Below are 18,840 nucleotides of genomic sequence, written 5' to 3'. Positions count from 1 at the left end.
ACTCTATACTCTGATCTTGTGGTCAAAATGTGCACTATACTTCTCCCTGTGTGGTTTCAAATTCAAATAGTTTTGCTCTTGAAAAGCCTCCCTGGATATAAAGGTTTTTAGGCCTTTTTTTAAGAGTCTAGGGTCTGTGCTGCCCTCAGATGGTTAAGAAGGCTGTTTCACAAGTGTGGTGCAACTGAGCAGAAGGCTCGATCTCCCATGCTGTGGAGCTTAGTACTGGGAGCGCAGAGGAGCAAGCTGCTGGCAGATCTGAGGGTGCAGGTGGAGGTTTGTCGTATGTTCCTACTACGAAGGTAGGGAGGCACATGTCCATTGATGGATTTGTATATGAATAGCAGGACTTGGTAGTCAACCCTGAAGGAGACAGGAAGCCAGTGAAAACAGATTTGGTGTTTGTGTTTTCACCTGGCAGCACTGATCTGAATGTACTGGAGCTTGTGGATGCTCCTGCCAGGGTTCCCTGTGAAAAGCACATTGCAGTAGTCCAGTGTTGAGGAGATAAAGGCATGGACAAGTTTCTCTTTCTGTTTTCCTGTTTGTTTTTTTCTGTTGCTCAACGTGTTGAATAGACGACAGACCATGATTACATGTTTTTATATATACATACTGTGTTTTCATTGTAAGATGAACAGAATAAAAAGTACCAAAAAGAGTATCTGTGGTCAGAAAAGCCTGAGTGTCTTTGTTTTTGAGGTTTTGTGATATATTCTTTATTTTCATATTTTTATATAGTTTTTGTTTTGTTGTATTTCATTGTTGATATATTTTCTAAATATGTTTTAAGTCATCAAAATTAATTTAAATTTAAATGAATTTTAAATTTAATGTTTTTTGTGTGTTATTTAAGACCACACATGATTTAATACAATTATTATTACAGATACTTTAACACATAAGAAAGATTTCACTGTTGGAGTTGGTGAGGTGGATGTAATCTGAACTGCTGTAGCCTGTTTACTGTTGGGAACTTTAGTCTATAACAGATCAGTATATTTTAGAGGCTGATCATGTCTTTTGTAAATGAAATCTTAATCTGGAAAGTAAAAACAGCTGTCAGATAAATTTAGTGGAGTAAAATGTACCATGTTTAAAAGGTTGAAAGTCTCAGACTCAGTCAAACTCAGTCAAACTGACAATCTGAACACAATGAGAGAGATAAGAGTTCATTCCCACACCCACTATTCAAATCTCATCTAGTTTCTCTTTCTGTCCATCTGTCGCTGAGATAAAATGTCACACCGGATGTGGTTAGAAAAGTGTTGCACAACAGAAAGATGAAGCAGGAGGGTCAAAGAGTGAGAAACAGCATATTGAAAGTCAGTCTTCACCTTGCAGTGTGAAACTGAGTCTGTTTTCAGTGTCTGCATATATATTGGCTGAAGTCTTTTTTTATTCCTCATTCATTGATCACATATTTGTTAGTTTTCTTTTATCTTTTTTGGATTGACAGAAGTCCAGGATGATTCACCTGACAGATGGAAAGTCCTTCAGAGCTTTGCTTCTCTATCACATCATTATCTCCCTTCTTCTCCTACAGTCTTCTGCAGGTAAATATTTCCTGATGCAATATTCACAGCTATGGCAGTATTATTTCAATTCTGTTTTTCTTTACTACAATTTTTTTCTGTGCTGTTGAAATGGTGAAAATATTTTCTTCATTTGTGTTTTGTGTCTTTACTTGTTTTTTTGTAACCCTAACGTCCTGTTTGGGCCATAATTAACAGCTTTAACATTGCTATATCAGCTTGATTCCCAATCGACCATTCCTAATTTTATTAGAACTTCTTATAAACATGATATTGAACTTGTTTCACATGTTTCACAGAAACCAATGGACATGAACATGGTATAAATACATTTCATCTGCTCTATCTGACAAGACTTTTTACACAGCACTACTAACAAATCTAAAATAAGTTTATTTGGATTTATAACAGTTTGTTCCTAAGAGGTCTGACAGGGAGTTTGACCCTAAATATAAATAGCTTGTATGATAACATACTGTGCATTATTTGTCTGTGGATGGTTGCCCATAGTTCACATGGCATGTAAAACACAAAATATTTCCTTATTTGGTGTAATAGCAGTTCTTCAGGGTCATTTCTGTATTTTGTCACCTTCGTAAAACGCGTAAACTCAGTTTGTGGCAAAGGGAAATGTTTGAATGGAGAGGACCACAGACAGCTCGTTTCATCAAGATTCTTTATTCAAACAACATTATGCCGAATCAACCCAACCTCTCTCGAACAAACTGTTATAAGACTCGTCGGCAGCTCTAACACAGAGAATTGTTGAGTTGAATTTTTAGGGAAGCGGGTTTAGTTTTTAGCTCTAGTGGTGTGAAATGCTGCAGTTTGATGTACTGAAAGTTTTGTTGTTCTGATGGTGTCAGCATCAACGTGATCACAATGAATAGGAACTAACAGAGTGACATAAAAGACTAAAGGAAGGAGATTAAAAAAAAAAGAAATATGAAAGAGTTTGCCGTACTGTTGTTCATTTTACACATTCAGCAGAGTCTGTGAAACTGCAAACAATGAGGAAATAAAGCCGACGATGACAAACCACAGGGGTTAAGTTGTGGTGTGTGAAGCTCTCTTGGCCAGCGTAGAAAAGACAGATGGAATTAAAAACAAGATCTGTTTCTTCACAGGTCCGTATAAGATAGCTGATCCATCTCAGCTGATAGTGGCAAAGTTAGGTGATGACATAATTTTGCCGTGCCACCTGGAACCTGAGGTGAGTGCTGTCTCTATGACTCTGGAGTGGTGGAGACCTGACCTGAACCCCAAATTTGTCCACGTGTGGCGTGATGGCAAGGATGAGCTGGCTGATCAAAACCCGTCCTACAAAGGGAGAACATCACTGTTCATCGAGGAACTGAAGAATGGAAATGTTTCACTGAAACTCTCCAAAGTGGAGCTCTCTGATAATGGCACATACAGATGCTACATTCCAACACTGAGCAAAGAATCATTCATCACTCTCACTGTTGGTAAGTAGAAATATCATACATTTACTGGGACTGATTAGGGTGATGGTGGAGCCCCCTGTGCTGTAAAATTACTCAGTTCTATCTCCTCTGTCTTTTTAAGGTATTTGAAATTTTGAAATTTGTGGCTCCAAAGCGAGCGGTGTTGAGGCTGAGCTCATTACTACATCACACCAGAAAGTCAAATCAAATCTGCAGGAAACTTTAGCATGAGCCACTCAGCGCTATGCTGAGTGCGTACGAAACTTCTGTAGTCACAGTTTGCATCGCACCCGGATGACGAACAAAGCAGGACACTGGAAGTGTTGCTACAGCCTTCAAGAGGATGGAAATTTATGTTAGGAATGGCTGATATTTTTTTTGGAGACATTCTTCCCTCTATTATCCGTAAGTGATTGTGTGTGTGTTCTGCATATTTTACAGCCGACTGTCTGCTTAACGGGACTCATCATTCAGCACAGGATTTTCAACTTGTTCATCTTCAGTCTTTAAAAAAGTGCACTCGTAAAAATTGTTTCTTTCTGTTGCTCAGCTAAAGGAAAATAATACAGCTGTGCTAAAGCTAAGCTAGCGACCTCTGGCTACGTTTTGGAACTTAGACGTGATCTTACCATTATGAAACATCCTGTTGTGCAACAGCAGGTTCTTCATTTCATTCAGGATCAGACTCCGGTTCATAGAAGCTATATACTGTCTTACATCTACAGTGAGACATTACTCCAGGTAAAAATGCCATGTAAGGGAACTTGCATTATTCATTAGGTCATATTCCGATTGGCTGGGGATGAAGGTGGGGGCCACACCTTTAGCCGACTGGAGTGGGGGGTCCTGTAAATAGTTTTAGGAACAGCCTGCTGGTGGACGGAGGGCAATCTGGGCTGTAAGGAAAGATGGATTTAGAGAAATCTAAATAACTTTTGGTGATAAAAAAAAATGTCATGGATATGTTTAAAATAGAAACAGTATTTAAAAAATGAGTCACAAAAGGCCAGAATACCAGATCTTTAAAGAGCTGTGTGTTGTACAGTTGAGTTACAAACTTGGACTCTGTGTCTTCATCAGCTTCTTTAATTAGATCATTATATTGTTCGGCAATCCTCTTTGTTAAATAATTGTGATTAGTACACCAGAGCTCTTTGGTGGGATTGGTGGAAGCTTAGAAACTAGAAAGATGGTTATTATTTGTACATCACATGTAGTTGCAGGCTGTTGGAAACCAGCATGGATAATTTAATTTATTTAAATATGTGTAAATGTATATTTAAATTATGCTGACTTTCTTAACCTCATAACATCGTACATGTGGTATATTTGCACATAAAAATAATGATTTTTTTCTGTTTTATCATTTCAGATGACATTCCGGCTGGTCTTCCTACTTACGCGATTGTTCTCATTGTTATTTTCATGATTATTTTCATGATTATTTGTCTTACATGTGCCGGTGCATGTGCCTGTGCGACCAATGGCCAGGTGGACTGTGGCATTTGTATACAATTGATAGCTTAATGTCTGATATAATGCAAATAGAGGAAGAAAATGTATTGTGCTGGTTGTTTTACCGAACAATTTTATGTTTTTACAAGTAATTTTTCATGCATTTACTATATTGTGTATACTGTATGTATTGGAATGCTTATGTGTGGTATGGTTGAGTTAAATTTTATGGAGACTGAGGATTAAAATGCCATCCTGAAATAAACAAGCTTACTATTGAACTTTAATTGATTTTATGTTTCTCATTCTTTTGTTTGATGTTGTTCTGATGCATTTATTTGTCTCATGTACTGTATGTACCAGCTCACTATTAAATCCAGTCAATAACTCTATAGTGTTTACCAAATTTTTCACTTCTTTAACTGATTACAGCTTTTCTTCATCAGAAACATTCAGGAGATCCTCTGGAACATGTTAAACAATGGTTATAAAGGCTAGATGTAGAGGTGGGTGGTGTGGATAAAGTCTTGTATCATGTTTGTATAATTTTCAATCCATGTATTCTAGAAATTAATTGAATTTGATTTCAAATTGAGTAACCAAAAAGAGAGACAAAAAGACATGACGGACAACAATTATATCCAAATGGAGGAAATAATGTGATGTACACTGTATATTAAATATACAGCATTTTCATTGACATGATGAACAGAATAAAAATGTACCAAAAAGAGTATTTGTAGACAGATAAACCTGTGTGTATTTGTTAGTGTGGTTGTTTTTGAGGTTTTGTTGTAAATTGGATTTGAGGTTTTTATGTATGTTGTTTGTTTACTTACTTAATATTTTCTATTTACATATATATCTATATCCATAGGCGCCTGAGCAATGGAGCAAATGGAGCAAATGCAGCCCCATTATTCAATTAGGGAGAGCAAAGTTATGGTTTTGCTACCCCACTTTTTGACTTTTTAAAATAAATGTCTCATCATACAGTCCCTGCAATCAGGTGATTATATTTAAGCAGCCTATGTCAATGATCCTTTTTCTATTTTCAGACCACCCTTTGAGTTGGTTCAGTCCAACCCATCGGTGAGAGAGAGACAGACAGACAGACAGACAGAGCAGAGTTTTTACACACACAGTGTCTGAATTAACAAACAGTCAAATGTTCTGCGGTAGAAAGTAACTTGTTCAGACTTCTGCAAAATACCCTGCTTTAGCTTCAATTTTAGTCTTGGTATATGCCGCACTTAGTGGTAACTTGTGCAATTGGCTTTGAGTTGGCCTCCACGGTCATTTTCCACAGCCCAATTGAGTTCTTGATGAAGGATCTTAGTGTCCTGTTGATGTTGTACATTTCCAAGCATTCCAGTATCCATGTATGTGGCATTGAGTCATAGGCCTTCTTGTAGTCAATCCAGGCGGTGCACAGGTCGGTCTGCCTGGTCTTGCAGTCTTGGGTGACTGCTCTATCGACCAGTAGCTGGTGCTTAGCTTAGAAAGCCTAAAAAAGTATAAGTAAGCTATCATAGACAAGAATTATGTGCAGTGGCTAAATAAATAATAGATTGTTGTGTTTCAGATTGAAAATGAAGAAAATATAAACTTTTTTCAGTATTTCAACATTGTCTTGGTTTCAACTTGTCTTCTTTTCTTTTCTCCACCTCAGGCCACTAAACAGATATGTCAGTCAACTCTTCTTCCTCCTCCAACTCCTCCCTTGGTTTTTCATACTACTGCTTTGACTCTAGAGCTGTATTGCACATCTTGATAGCTTTTGGAGTCACCAAAACCCTCCTTCTCCTCCCTCTCTACATCCTCGTCCTCTACTTTGGTCACCAACAATGGCGGCAGCAGCGCTCCTTCACAACAACGACCCACTCTGACATCTTCACCTACAACATGGCTGCCACTGGGCTGGCCTCTGTGTTGTCGCATGTCCTCTACCTGTATGGCTCGTTCACTGATCACCCAGAGGTGACAACAGTAGGGTCTTATGCATCCTCCATTGTTTTTCCTGGAGAATTGTCCTTTCACTGTCTGACCTGTGTGGAGCGCTACCTGGCTGCCGTTCACCCCATCATCTACCTGGGCCTGAGAAAGACAGGCGGGGTCAGGATCAGCAAATAGTCAAGACTAGGGCTGGATTGGATTCGAGCAAAGTCAATTCCCTAGTAAATTTCCCTATAGTAGGACTGCAGACAGTAAATTAGAACTTGTTATGGCTAGTTGTGGCAGAGAAAGTTAGATTTGACGTCAGTGGATAAAACAAGAGAAAACAGCACATTATATTATCTGCATATACAACAGTCTTAGAGTTTTGTTATGATTTTTGTGACCCAAAATTACTTTATTTTCAGCTTTTCTCAGAAATTGTAATACAACTTGCAAAGGGGTGTTACATTTGATTTTAACTCATCCATACAAATTTGTGTTTGCACATTCTAAACTTACTTTTGCTCTCAAATCAATAACCAGTGTGCAGAAATTCAAACCTTTGATTTTAACACTTGATTTTTTAGTTATTATACATTTAATTTACATTTACAGAATGTCAAAGAAAATTGATCAATTGTCCATTGCCTGACAATTATCTCTGCCTATTGGCCAGAATTGCTGAAACGTATAACAAAAGAGTCTTGAGAGGACAAGGACATTAATTACTAATTAGTGCACACAAATTAAGTAATTCAGGCTCACAAATTTGAGAGCACAAATTTCTAATTTGAGCATAGAAATGACACAAACTACTAATCTGAGCAAACAAGTGAGCTAAAATGAGAGGCTCTCTCTGTATTTACCATCTATCATGCATGTTCACTATTATGAACTGTCTGTTCCTACAAACACACGCTTAATAATGCAATAAAATATTAAGATCAAAATATAAGCCATTTGTTGTGGTTTTGCGAATATTATGATTTATTGGATGATATTAGCATGTTTTGCCGAAGTTTGCATGTGGACTGAGTGGCTTCTGAAAAGGTGAAAGATCCTGACAGATGCAACACATAAAGCTATGTGTCCCTCGGCTGATCATGTGTGACAGAAAAGTGTTAAAAGTTTACACCCCGGTGGCAGGCAGACACAAGTCAAATTATGTAATGACCTCTAAACACCAGGTTTGAAAATGTCAAAGCTGCATTTAAAATTGTTGTATAGACTGACAAAAATCATAGAGCACTTCTTGCCTGTTAATAATCTGAGAGCAATTTAACCATTGATTTATTGAAGAGGCAGTCATACAGGACATGCTTTAGCAGCAGAAGGCTGTCTTAATTGATATCAATGAGTCTTAGTCTGCTTAAACACTTTTATTTAATTTTTAATTATTTGCATGAGTTGAAAACTGTACAAAAAAAGTTAGGAAAAGTTAGTGGTAGTTCTTGTTATTGTGCACCTAGTGAATATGGCAGTCAGAAATAACCATGACATAAACAACAAGCTTTTTCTGTTTCTGTTGAGATTTTATAGTTTATTGTCTGAACGTTGACAATGGAAGTTGATTATTAGAGTCAGTTATGAGTAACGCTGGCACACAGGTGAGTCTGTGAATAAAAAGTAGTATAAGGAATAATAATCTGGGGGTGTGGATGGATGCATAAAATGAAGACACAGAATATCTCTGGTTCTGCTACATCAATTTTGAGTCTTGAGTCTTTAATCTGTCCATCATGAGTCCAACAGTACTCATGCAAGCTCCTACATTCTGAATCACATATGTGACTCTATCATTTTGTCACCACTATAATACCAGTGGCCCTGAAATACAGATTTATGACCCTACAGCTCATCTCGGTGTTGAGTTCTAGCTGACTCTTTGTGCGCCTCTTTGTTAATGTTTGTAGCGGCCCTGATTGCAGATTTCATAGATGTCTCGATCCAAGCGTGAGGGAAGGCTGTGTGTTCGCCAGCAAAGTGCACCCTGCCCTCCCTCCTGAAGAGCTCCTTAGCGTACTCCAAGTGTTGGTAGGGTGTGAAGAGAGCGAAGGCACCCAAGCTGTAAGGATCAAGGCTCCACTTCTTCACTACGACTCCTGTGCAGAGAGACCTGAGAGACCTGATGGGCTTGCCGTGGATCTTTGCCAAATCTCTCAGAGCCAGTTCTTTCAGCTCCTCATCGCTTGCACCTAGGAAGAGGAGGGAGTCATCAGACCAAGTGTAAGACGCCAGGAGGACGCCAATGGTCTCATTTCTTGGGAAACTGTGGCTGGGGTAGTAGATGTAACGAGAGGACCCATCGGTGATGCTCTTGCCTCCTTTGATGCCGTCCTCCTCCCAGAACTTCTTCCTGAAGGTGAGGAGGATTTTAGTGGAGCTTTCATAGTGGACTGCCCTCAGGGCCTCCATCTTTCTGATGGAGAGAGGTGGATCAAAGTCTATGAAGAGGGCTGCTTTGGCTGTGGTTGTTACCAGAACAACGTCAGCAGGAAGGTCCGTCAGAGAGGACTGGTTGTCTGTCTGGTACGACACGATTACACCTTTATGTGACTGCCTGATGTGTTTGACTTTGGAGTTGAAGAGGATGGGGACATCGAGGACAGTAAGAAAAGCTTTCGGGAGAAGATCTGACCCACCAGTCACTTCATCATACCTTCAAAACAAAAAGACATATTTTTATTCTCATTAAAATGATCATAAATGTTTACCGTGTGTTGTTTGTATGTATTTTGTAGTGTTAATACTATTAGATGAACCATTCAGCAGATTCTACCTATGGTCATTCACTTTCATTCAGCATGAATCTACAGCAACTACAGCATTTAATTTATGATATACCAGCCAGCTGTTTTGATTGTTCCCTGGCAGACATCACAAGGGTGCAATAAAAAGTAAAAGTGTAGGTCTTTAAAAGTCTCAAAAAGCATTGGCTTTAGCTTTCTCAAAAAAAGAAATCCTTAGAAGGTATCAAAAAGTCTGAAAAGTAATTAATTTCATTGGTTGCTTTAGACTGTAATGTAAGTTATAAAATGTTTTGTATCAGATTGCTGGCAGGCAAATGTTATACACCTATAAACTAAAATTATAAACTTAAATTAATCTAAATGAATTCATATTTTTTCACTGTTTAATCCATTCATATATTTTCTGCTGTTTGTCTGGGTCTGGGTCACATTCATTTATTAATCATCTCATTGGGAATTATTGTAACATACTGCTGGAATTGTGATTTGGTAATACATGATTCTAGGCCATATTGTCTGTACTAGTTCTCCACTATACTTTTATACTTAAGCCTGTATGACCAAAGTGAAAAGGGTATTAAACTGAATTCTATTAAAATGGTCTTAAGAAGTCTTGGTGAACTCTGCAGAAACTCTGTATATGCAGGTTGTTAAAGCATCAAGCATTCAACACAACAATGAAGTAAAGCAGAGCTAAAGATAGACCTGCCTGCCACTGTTTCACTTTGTTCCAATAAAGCTGAATTAATAAACCCATAAAAGATTCAGAAAAGCAAATCAGTAAAACTGGCAACTGATGGTACTTTTAAGTCTCCAAGGTGCAGCATCTGAGAAGTCACACAGCTATGTCAAAGAGGGTAACTATAGCTTGTGTGCAAAAGTGGTTTAGCTGGGAATGTGGAAAAGTTATGATCCTTTTTGAATCCTTTTCAAAACTGACTCAATAGAGGCATTCAAATACATCAAATAAGGTGCTTTTTGGATCTCCTGAAAACCCTTTCCCCAAGCTGTCTGACATTGAAATTCTGGGGACTGTGTCCAACAATTTCTGTAACTTTTTAAAACAACACAATCATAAAGAATGCTGTGTGGTTTGTCAGGTGTGCAGAGATAAGAAAGGTACATTTACAGGCTTTTTAGCATCAAATTCCGTCTTTGTCTTTCCTCGGACAGTGTTTCCCTGTTGAGCTGCGGTGGAAGTATAGTAACAAAAAGAGTGCCTTTGGCATTAAAAAGACTGTAACGCTGAAAGATATCTACTTTATTTGTCTCATTTGGACGCTGAAGCTTCATATCAGCTTCAGATAAACTTTTAAATACATTTTTGCACAGAAGGAGGACTGTGGATTTTGTCCCCCATCACTTCCATTGTAAGTGCATTATGAAGGGATCAGTATGAACAGGAGGAATGATTACAGCAAGAAAACATGTTTCAATGTTCATTTGGGCTCCTGACTGTTGTTTTAAGACAGAAATTTTGAACCTGTCCTTTAAATTATTTATTTTGTTTCGCATTTTTAATCCCACATGCGAGCATGTCCATAAACACTTTTGCGTTAATATGTGGTTGGATAATGCTTCGTACGAACTAGATCTTGTCAAGCATGCCCTGATTTTAAACTAAAGGACTTATTTTATAACATCTTTAGGGCCAAATGTAAATGCAAAAATGCATTAAATCAGGTAATCTTACGTGGTGCTGTCGCTGACGTCACTCTCGATGTAGATCACCTCAGTCAGAGCCAGGTGCATTAGGCTCTGTTCATTGAGTAAGTCTCCGATCATCCTCACCGCTTCTGCACTCAAACCACTTTCTTCTTTCAGATATTCCTGTTAAACAAAACATTATTATTTTATACTTTCAGTGCTCTATTCCTCATTCATAACAAATCTTAAACTGAAACATTTTCAAAATTAACATTAGTTAACCTTTAAATGCTCTGTAGAATTTGATATACTCTCACAAACAATCCAATTTGTTGTTTTAGGAACACCGTTTTTACAATTACTTTCTACATCACACAGTCTTGTGTTTCAAGACTTCTTTATAGGATTTAATGAGATCATATTGTGCTTTACCTTCAACGAATAGTGGTCATATTTCTTCAATGCCGCTCTGCAGCCGTGTGCCTCCACTTCATCTTTCACCTAAAGAAAATATAATTTACATGAAAACACCCACTCACACATTACCTACACCTAATTTCATAGGTCTGTTGATGCCCGAAACTGAGTTTTGATATGTGTTTGTTGAAGATTTGGGATTTGAGACACGTTCTTTTAGTTATACTGTGTTGCATAGATGCTTACGGCAATGGAGGAAATAAAATAACTAATTAAGCATTGAATTGGTGATTTGCAGGTCAAAACATGTCTAGACGTCTGGGTTAAAACTAGGCTAAATTTGGTTGATTTTTTCTTTTACACCTAGGTCACAAATTGAATTGTTCATTAAAGAACTTTTCATTTATTATATTCCAACTTGTATGTAGGATAAATGCTTTTAATGCTGCTGTGTCTTCTAAACATCTAAAAAAAACCTTTCGGCCAAATTTTGGTGAGTTTTAACCTAGAAGACAAAATTACTTTTGACCTCCAAATTCCCAAATTAATGCTTACTGGAAACTTGCTGTGTATAATAATAATCTAATAAAACGCACACACAGAAAAATTGCTTTCAGCCCTGGGAAGAGAGAAACGGTGACAGTTAGAGGGCTGTACAGTATCAATAAAGTCAAAACTCAAAAACACAAACAGGCAGGAATAAATGTGTACTTTGGATATAGTTTCTCATCTCCTACTGGTATCAGACACTTCTAGTATACATAGAAATATTTCTCCATCCTTCCACACCTTCTTCAAAGCTTGCTGTAGCAGCTGATCGGCTGACTTCCCCCTCTCGGTTTCTGGCAGTTGATACTTCAGGATGTCAGGGTTTGCTTTCACAGCGTATGTTCGCTTCCGCACCCCGTTGACCAGGTAAAAAGTGTTCATGTCTTCCATAACAAATTTCTTCAGCTCAACCCCCAGCTCTTTAGCAAACCATCGCACGATGCTGTTAAGAAACAAAATAATAACTTGTGACTAGAAAATCCCTGAAGTTTGGAAGATGTGAGCTAGGACAGTGAATGTTACTTTTGTGAAACAGCTGCTTGAGCAAGACACTAAAGGATGGCGTCTAGTTTTAGTTATCTAAAAGACACATTAGTAAGTAGATTGGAAGACTGTTTGTACATCACTCAATCATATTTAGCTATCACTTATAAGAATTTATTGGTGTGGCACTTCTGCACTGTGCACCTCCAAAACATTATATATGAAAGAGTGTTAGATTTTCTCTTGTTGATGATTGACTTTCTCTATTTAGTTATGGCCAATGGTGGAATGTAAAATGTATTCAGGTACTATACTTAAGTGCAATTATGAGGTACTTGTACACCTAATTTATGCTACTTTATACTTCCACTCTACCACAGTTCAGAAATATTCCACTTTTTACCCCAGTACTGTAGTTACTGGGTACATTTCATCTAGATTTTACATGCTGATTTTACAGATTATGTATTCTATATGTTTTTTTTAATATTTGTAATCAATTTTGATCATTTTGTAGATACCTGTTATCACTTTGAACAGTGTCAAAAGAGCAACATTAAATCCTCTTTGATTCAATGTTTTAAGACATCAAAAAATGAAAAATTGCAAGGGCCATTGATACTCTTTACAGAAAATCTGTGTATACATATAATAAATATAACACTGGAGTAGGGCTATTTTGCATAAAGAGTTTGTTTGTTTATTTAACAAGGGTAGTGCACATTGATAAACATTGCTGTAAATGCACCAGAATTATCCAAGAGGCTATTTTTCATCTGTAGTCCCTGGACAGATGTTAAATTAGTAGTGTCTAAAGTAGAATAGTTTTACTTTAGATACTTAAAGCAAATTTTTCAATTAAAATTCTCAGTGGTTTGACTCAGATAAGACTTTGAATTTGATACTTTTACTTGAAATTAAGTATTTTTATATATTTTATTTCATATTACATTTAGAAATTTGAATTTTGAATTTGAATAGCTAAAGGTTGGAACACAATTGTTTTTGTAGCAAATTGTTGCAAAACAGTCACAGACAAAATTTAAGACATGGTTTGACTCACAGGTGAAAACTTGGGATCCTCATGGCTCCCAGTTCAGCATACCAGCCTTCTTTGTCATTCCTGTAGGTCTCCACTCGCCCTCCAACTCGACCACTGGCCTCTAACATGGTTACCTTGTTTTAACAGATAAAATAAGTAGTTAGCACTGGGTGTTTTCTGTCAAATGAGACATTAATAAAAGAATAAATAACTGATTTGTTATATTATGTGATACAGTATGTATGGAATTACAGTAAATTTATGTCATGGTGGACATTTTAAGATCAGAAAAAGATTATTTGCAAGACAAAATTATGTTTTGTAGTTTATCTACAAAACATAATTTTGTTAAGTATAATTAAATTTAAGAAACATGCATATTCTATTCTAAATCCATTAATTTGTGTTTGGATGACTCAGAGAACAATAACAACCTCTCTCATTCACTAGATCCAGCATTCAGAAATGTGACACAGATATAATACTGTATCAAGAGCATTTTGTAGTATATCTGACATGAAAATAATGTTTTCTTTTGTTTTCCTTTTGCATAAGATGATAATTATGAGTGATCAATTAATTGCAGTGCACATAAGTGGGAATTTTACATCCCTCTGTGCATGTTTTACCCGCTGTAGCCTTCATTTTAATGTAACAACATGAATTTTAGACTTGTGCCATGTTAAAAGTGCTATGGAAATGTTACGTCCCACTTGGTAAGATTGCATTTTTGAATTTATGCGAAGTGACGTGTGCTTAGTCATACATAAGACTCTCAAAAATTGCCATCACATTCACATTTAAGTAGTGTCTTTTAATATCTTTCTGCCCCCTAGTGGCCAACAAAAGATGAAAGCAGCTTTAAAGTATCAACATGTACCGTGTGTCCTGCATCTTGCAATAACTTTGCAGCCGTCAGTCCCGCCATGCCAGCTCCAACAATAACCACATGATGAGATGTGTTAATGTGTGGAAGGCCGGACTTCACAGTCCGAAACAGCTTGTCATAGTCTTTGTCCTCCAGACAATCAGCCAGATGTTCCTTCAGGCTGACAGCAGCAGTGCAGCTGTGGTACAATGTGAGCAGCAGCAAACTGACAAAAACTGGAAACACACAAAGAGAAAATCACACCACTTACTCACCATTAACAGGGAACTTGTATCAAGACTTACAAAGCCAAAGTCATGTCAAGTAGTTTTAAATTGTGGTGAGACACTAAAAAAAAGCCTGAATTACAATTATTCCACGATACGGTGCTATATACAAAATATTTATATATTTCACTTGGTTTTAATGTCAATACTAATACAGACATATATTTGTTGTTGCTTTATTTTATGATTATGTAATGTGCTGATAATTTCCTTGGAATTTTTGTAAAAAGTACTGTGTAATGTGTAGTAATTACATGGAAAATATAACTAATTCCATTTTTATTTTCAGGAGAAAAACAAATTCATGGATCTTTCCATTAAAAGCAATTCTTCCTTAACATGAAATCAGTACTACTACTGCAACTGAGAAATAAAGCTGGATTTTCCACAATGTGAAGCCGAGTGGCATTCTTTGTAGAGCTGCAACGACTATTTTGATTAATCATTTTGGTATTTTAAGTAGAAAATCAAACATTTTACTGGTTCCAGTTTCTCAAAAGACATTTGAAGATGCTACCTTGACATTTTATAGATTAAATTGATGGATCCAGAAAAAAAATCAGCAGATTAATTGATTGAATGAAAATATTTTTTTCTATTTTGACACATCTTGTAGTGCGTTATCACTCTAAGACCCTACAATGTGACCCACAAATGAAGAATCTTGTGTCTACCAAATGGTTTTATTTTGCTGTAATGTACATTATCCTACTTGGTCATACTAAAGATATTAAAACATTTGCCACAAGGTGATTTAAAATTAGCCAAAATAATTGTACAGCCTTTGAACAGCTAGTCCATCTTGAACTGTTGCATTGATAATGATCTGTAAAGTGTAAAGTGTCAACAAACATGGACTAGATCTCTGTGTAATGATTGAATTCAAACAGCAGTGGGCATTTTTTCAAATGAGTCAAAAAAAATGAAAAAGTTCCAGTGACACATACTGTATCTACTCCTGTGAAATTCAGTCAAAAATAATATTTCCTTATTTCATCATGTAGTGATGAAATAAGGCTGAAAAAGCAGAAGTTCACTGCCACTTTCTTTCCTGGGTCAAAACCGCAGACAAGGAGGAAGCTCAAAAAAACTGACGACAGTGAAATTTGCACGCACAGCACATAATTAGACATAAAATCAAATTGCAAAACCAACTTTTATAAACCTTTAAGCCTCCACCACTCTGTAAAACATCACAGAGAGGCAGTTTGATAGTTTAATTCAGATTATTAATGATTTTTTTGGAATTATAAAAGATCCTTGTCACCTCTATTTTGTGTAAATGAGAGAAAACAATACTGCTGCAAAATACTCACATAATTTCCACGTCACTGCATGTGGATGCATCTCAGTTGAGAAGTGGGTCTTCATCTCTTTGGTGGCAAAAGAGGAAGAAAGAGAAAAAGAAACATTCAGGAGACAAAATGTGTATATCCTGGAAACTCCTGCCTGCTCCGTGTGACAAGCTGTGTCTCAGTCAGTTAGATATCATTTTCATTACGTTGCTTTCTATATGATTTTCTTAATAGTACAGTTCATTGACAGAAAAAACCTGAAACAGACAATAAGAAATACACCAAATACTGAATTCTCAAAGCAAATTTCTAGTAAGGGTTGCAGTATTTTATTATGAAATGTCTACAATTTCTGTGCACATACATTCATAATATATTAACATGATTTTACACTTTACACTAAAATATGTTAATAATATTTTTTAATATACTGTTAAATTTTACATGTGTTGTTTTCATTTTATATTTAAAATATTTACTTTTACAAATACTCTCTATTTTATGTATATATTTATTCTATGTATTATTTTATGTTGTATGTTTTTCTTTGTCTTGCTGCTTTTTTTTGCTCATTCAGTACCAGTCAAAAGTTTGGAAACACTTTCTCAATAGGTATGTTATGTACAGTATATTTTAATTTTCATCATCTTTTGCAAGTTTTGATATTTCTTCCTATATTTAGGACTCTGTTTTATCTAATGTGTCTAATGTTTTGTGTAAAGGAATTTTCAGGTTGCCATAGAAACAGTGCTAAAGTACACAATCTTATAGTGATGTTGTGACTAGTCACAAGGGTGTGTGGGCGTTGTCTGAATAACTGAGAGCGGTTCAACTCTTTTCCTTCATACTTGATGTGGTATTTCACTGGCTCTACAGCAGCACTTTGTATTTAAACTGCTATCTCTTTGATTGATCAAGTTTGTGTTTGTCCATAAATCCTTTTGCATAAGACGTCCATATCGTCTGAGTTTATCCAAATATCCTGAGTTTCTGAATTGACAGTCTCAAAATTTCTACATTTTGGAAATAAACTCTTCATTTACAAAATAGAAAAAACAATTACATATAGTTTTTTATAGTGAAACATTCATAGTGAGATTCTGATAATCCTGGATGAAACAAAAGATTCCTACCTTTCAAGGAGCTCAGATGTTACAGTGACCTCAAGTGAAATCATTGCCTTATATACATGACTTTGTTTTTAAACTGGAATTTTTTCCCACCTGACTGCCGTGACCATAAAGGGCATGAATTCCTGTTTGGTTTTTTGATCAGGGTTTATCTTTTGGTTTCATTATTCACCAGCTCATGCAATCAGTCAGGTGATCTACAATAACTGTTTAGGTCTCATGATTGGATTTTTTTTAGAAATTTTTTTTTACTATTACTCAACATCATCACCAAGGAGATCTATGTCATCTGATGGGGTCTTTGCCAAAAAGAACGGCAATGAGGAAATACAAGAGATCACTCATTCATTCATTTTATTTCATGTGCTGACCACATGTTTGTCATTCCCACAGTCACATGGAGGTGTGGTATCTCCGCCTGGGTTAGCTTTTTAGGAAGTAAGAAAAATACTTTCAATATCAGATTCACTCAGTGGTGGATGAAGTATTCAGATCCTTTACTTATGTAAAAGTATGAATACAGCAATGTAAAAATGCTCCATTACAAGTAAAAGTCCTGCATGAAAAATCCTACTGCAGTAAAAGTACATAAGTATTATGAGCTTGATGTAGTTAAAGTATTGCAGTAAAAGTACATAAGTATTATGAGCTTGATGTAGTTAAAGTATTGCAGTAAAAGTAGTGGTTTGGTCCCTTTGACTGATATATTATTATATATGACATCATTAGATTATTAATAGTGAAGCATCAGTGTTAGAGCAGCATGTTACTGTTGTAGCTGCTGGAGGTGGAGCTAGTTTACACTACTTTATATACAGTTAGCTAGTTTAGTCCAGTGATTCCCAAAGGGTCAGCAGAAAAATTTGAGGGGCTTTTTGGACTTTTTCTCAAATCCATGTAACCCTGACTACACACTGCCCCCACCCCCCCCCACCCCCACCTCCCACCCCCCCTTTTTTTTTTTTTTTAGAAAAAATACATTTCTCGTTTAATGTCAGCTCTTGGAGAATTATATGTTCCTTTGGTAAACGTTAAAAATGTCTTTTATTATTCCAGTAGGAGTGCCTGATAATGACAAAATCCTTCATCACACTTCATCCACTTTTTAATTGAACCTGTATTTAAGTCTCTTGAGATACATTATATCTTTTATAAGACAGATCTGACCAAAACATACATTACATATTTTATTAACACACATTTACAACAAAATAACACAACAAAACAGAACCTGAGACAACAATTACATTCCTCATGAAACTCCTTTCGTTTAAAATTTGTAGTGCTTGAATGCCTGATATGAAGGCAGTGTTTTTCCAAGGAATATATAGGTATATATGTTGGTAAACTGTAGTGTCTCTTTTTGGAAGTCAGTTCTTGGCTAACTCAGCATCCAGCATTGACCTGAGAATCATATGAAAATCTATTTTTTCCATAAATCAGCCCACAATAGCCTAGAACAGGCAGAGATATCAAAGCGATAGCTACCACATTATAAACAGTACATCAAAATCTCAAATTCAAACCTGCCACTTATATAAAATGCAACATTTTTCATTGTCTGTCTTTCCCTAACCTTAACTAAGTGCTGCCAGTGCCAAAAAAAACATTAATAATTGCTGTAGTTACTATTTATGATCAAATTGTCAGCTAAACATTTCATTCATACGTTCAGTATCAACATTTTTGCAACTTGCCAAATAAGGCCATTAATAGATAAAATATAATTCAGCTGGCATTATTTTACTAGCAAAATGTATTTACTGTTGCAATTCAGTCGCTGATGTAATTTCTAGACAGGGTTGAAGAAGAAAAAAGTATTGTCTAATATGCACATATTTGGATGTAAATGTGTATTAAGTTCTTTTTTCAGTCTTCTATATGTTAAATATTATATTTTATTACATTAAATTCATATTCATCTTATTTGTCTTTGTGTACACTAAAATAATTGTGAAACAAACACTTCATATTGGACATGCAAGCTTTATTGTAT

The 18,840-nt window shown here is 36.2% G+C and overlaps 2 protein-coding genes across 3 annotated transcripts; one reads left to right on the top strand and one right to left on the bottom strand.

The window, feature by feature from the left end:
• Nucleotides 1-811: 811 nt before the first annotated feature.
• On the top strand, nt 812-5,266 carry LOC137174379 (myelin-oligodendrocyte glycoprotein-like). 2 transcript variants are annotated; one of them, XM_067579618.1, is made up of 4 exons: nt 812-1,556; nt 2,663-3,004; nt 3,105-3,388; nt 4,356-4,473. In XM_067579618.1, the coding sequence occupies exons 1-3, from the start codon at nt 1,469-1,471 to the stop codon at nt 3,110-3,112; spliced, it is 438 nt and encodes a 145-aa protein (XP_067435719.1). In that variant the 5' UTR covers nt 812-1,468; the 3' UTR covers nt 3,113-3,388; nt 4,356-4,473. The 2 variants fall into 2 exon arrangements, with proteins under 2 accessions (XP_067435719.1, XP_067435718.1); XM_067579617.1 differs by lacking the exon at nt 3,105-3,388 and having other exon boundaries at nt 819-1,556; nt 4,356-5,266.
• Nucleotides 5,267-7,760: 2,494 nt separating this feature from the next.
• On the bottom strand, nt 7,761-15,790 carry LOC137175201 (L-amino-acid oxidase-like). The gene is made up of 7 exons (XM_067580907.1): nt 15,736-15,790; nt 14,145-14,368; nt 13,286-13,398; nt 11,980-12,181; nt 11,206-11,274; nt 10,820-10,956; nt 7,761-9,035 (listed from the first exon to the last, which is right to left on the bottom strand). The coding sequence occupies exons 1-7, from the start codon at nt 15,788-15,790 to the stop codon at nt 8,225-8,227; spliced, it is 1,611 nt and encodes a 536-aa protein (XP_067437008.1). The 3' UTR covers nt 7,761-8,224.
• Between the last annotated feature and the right edge of the window lie 3,050 nt (nt 15,791-18,840).

This window comes from Thunnus thynnus, chromosome 22 (assembly GCF_963924715.1).
Source record: "Thunnus thynnus chromosome 22, fThuThy2.1, whole genome shotgun sequence".
Lineage (NCBI taxonomy): Eukaryota > Metazoa > Chordata > Actinopteri > Scombriformes > Scombridae > Thunnus > Thunnus thynnus.
The sequence above is the reverse complement of the archived record's forward strand: the minus strand, read 5'-3'. Positions and strand labels throughout refer to the sequence as shown.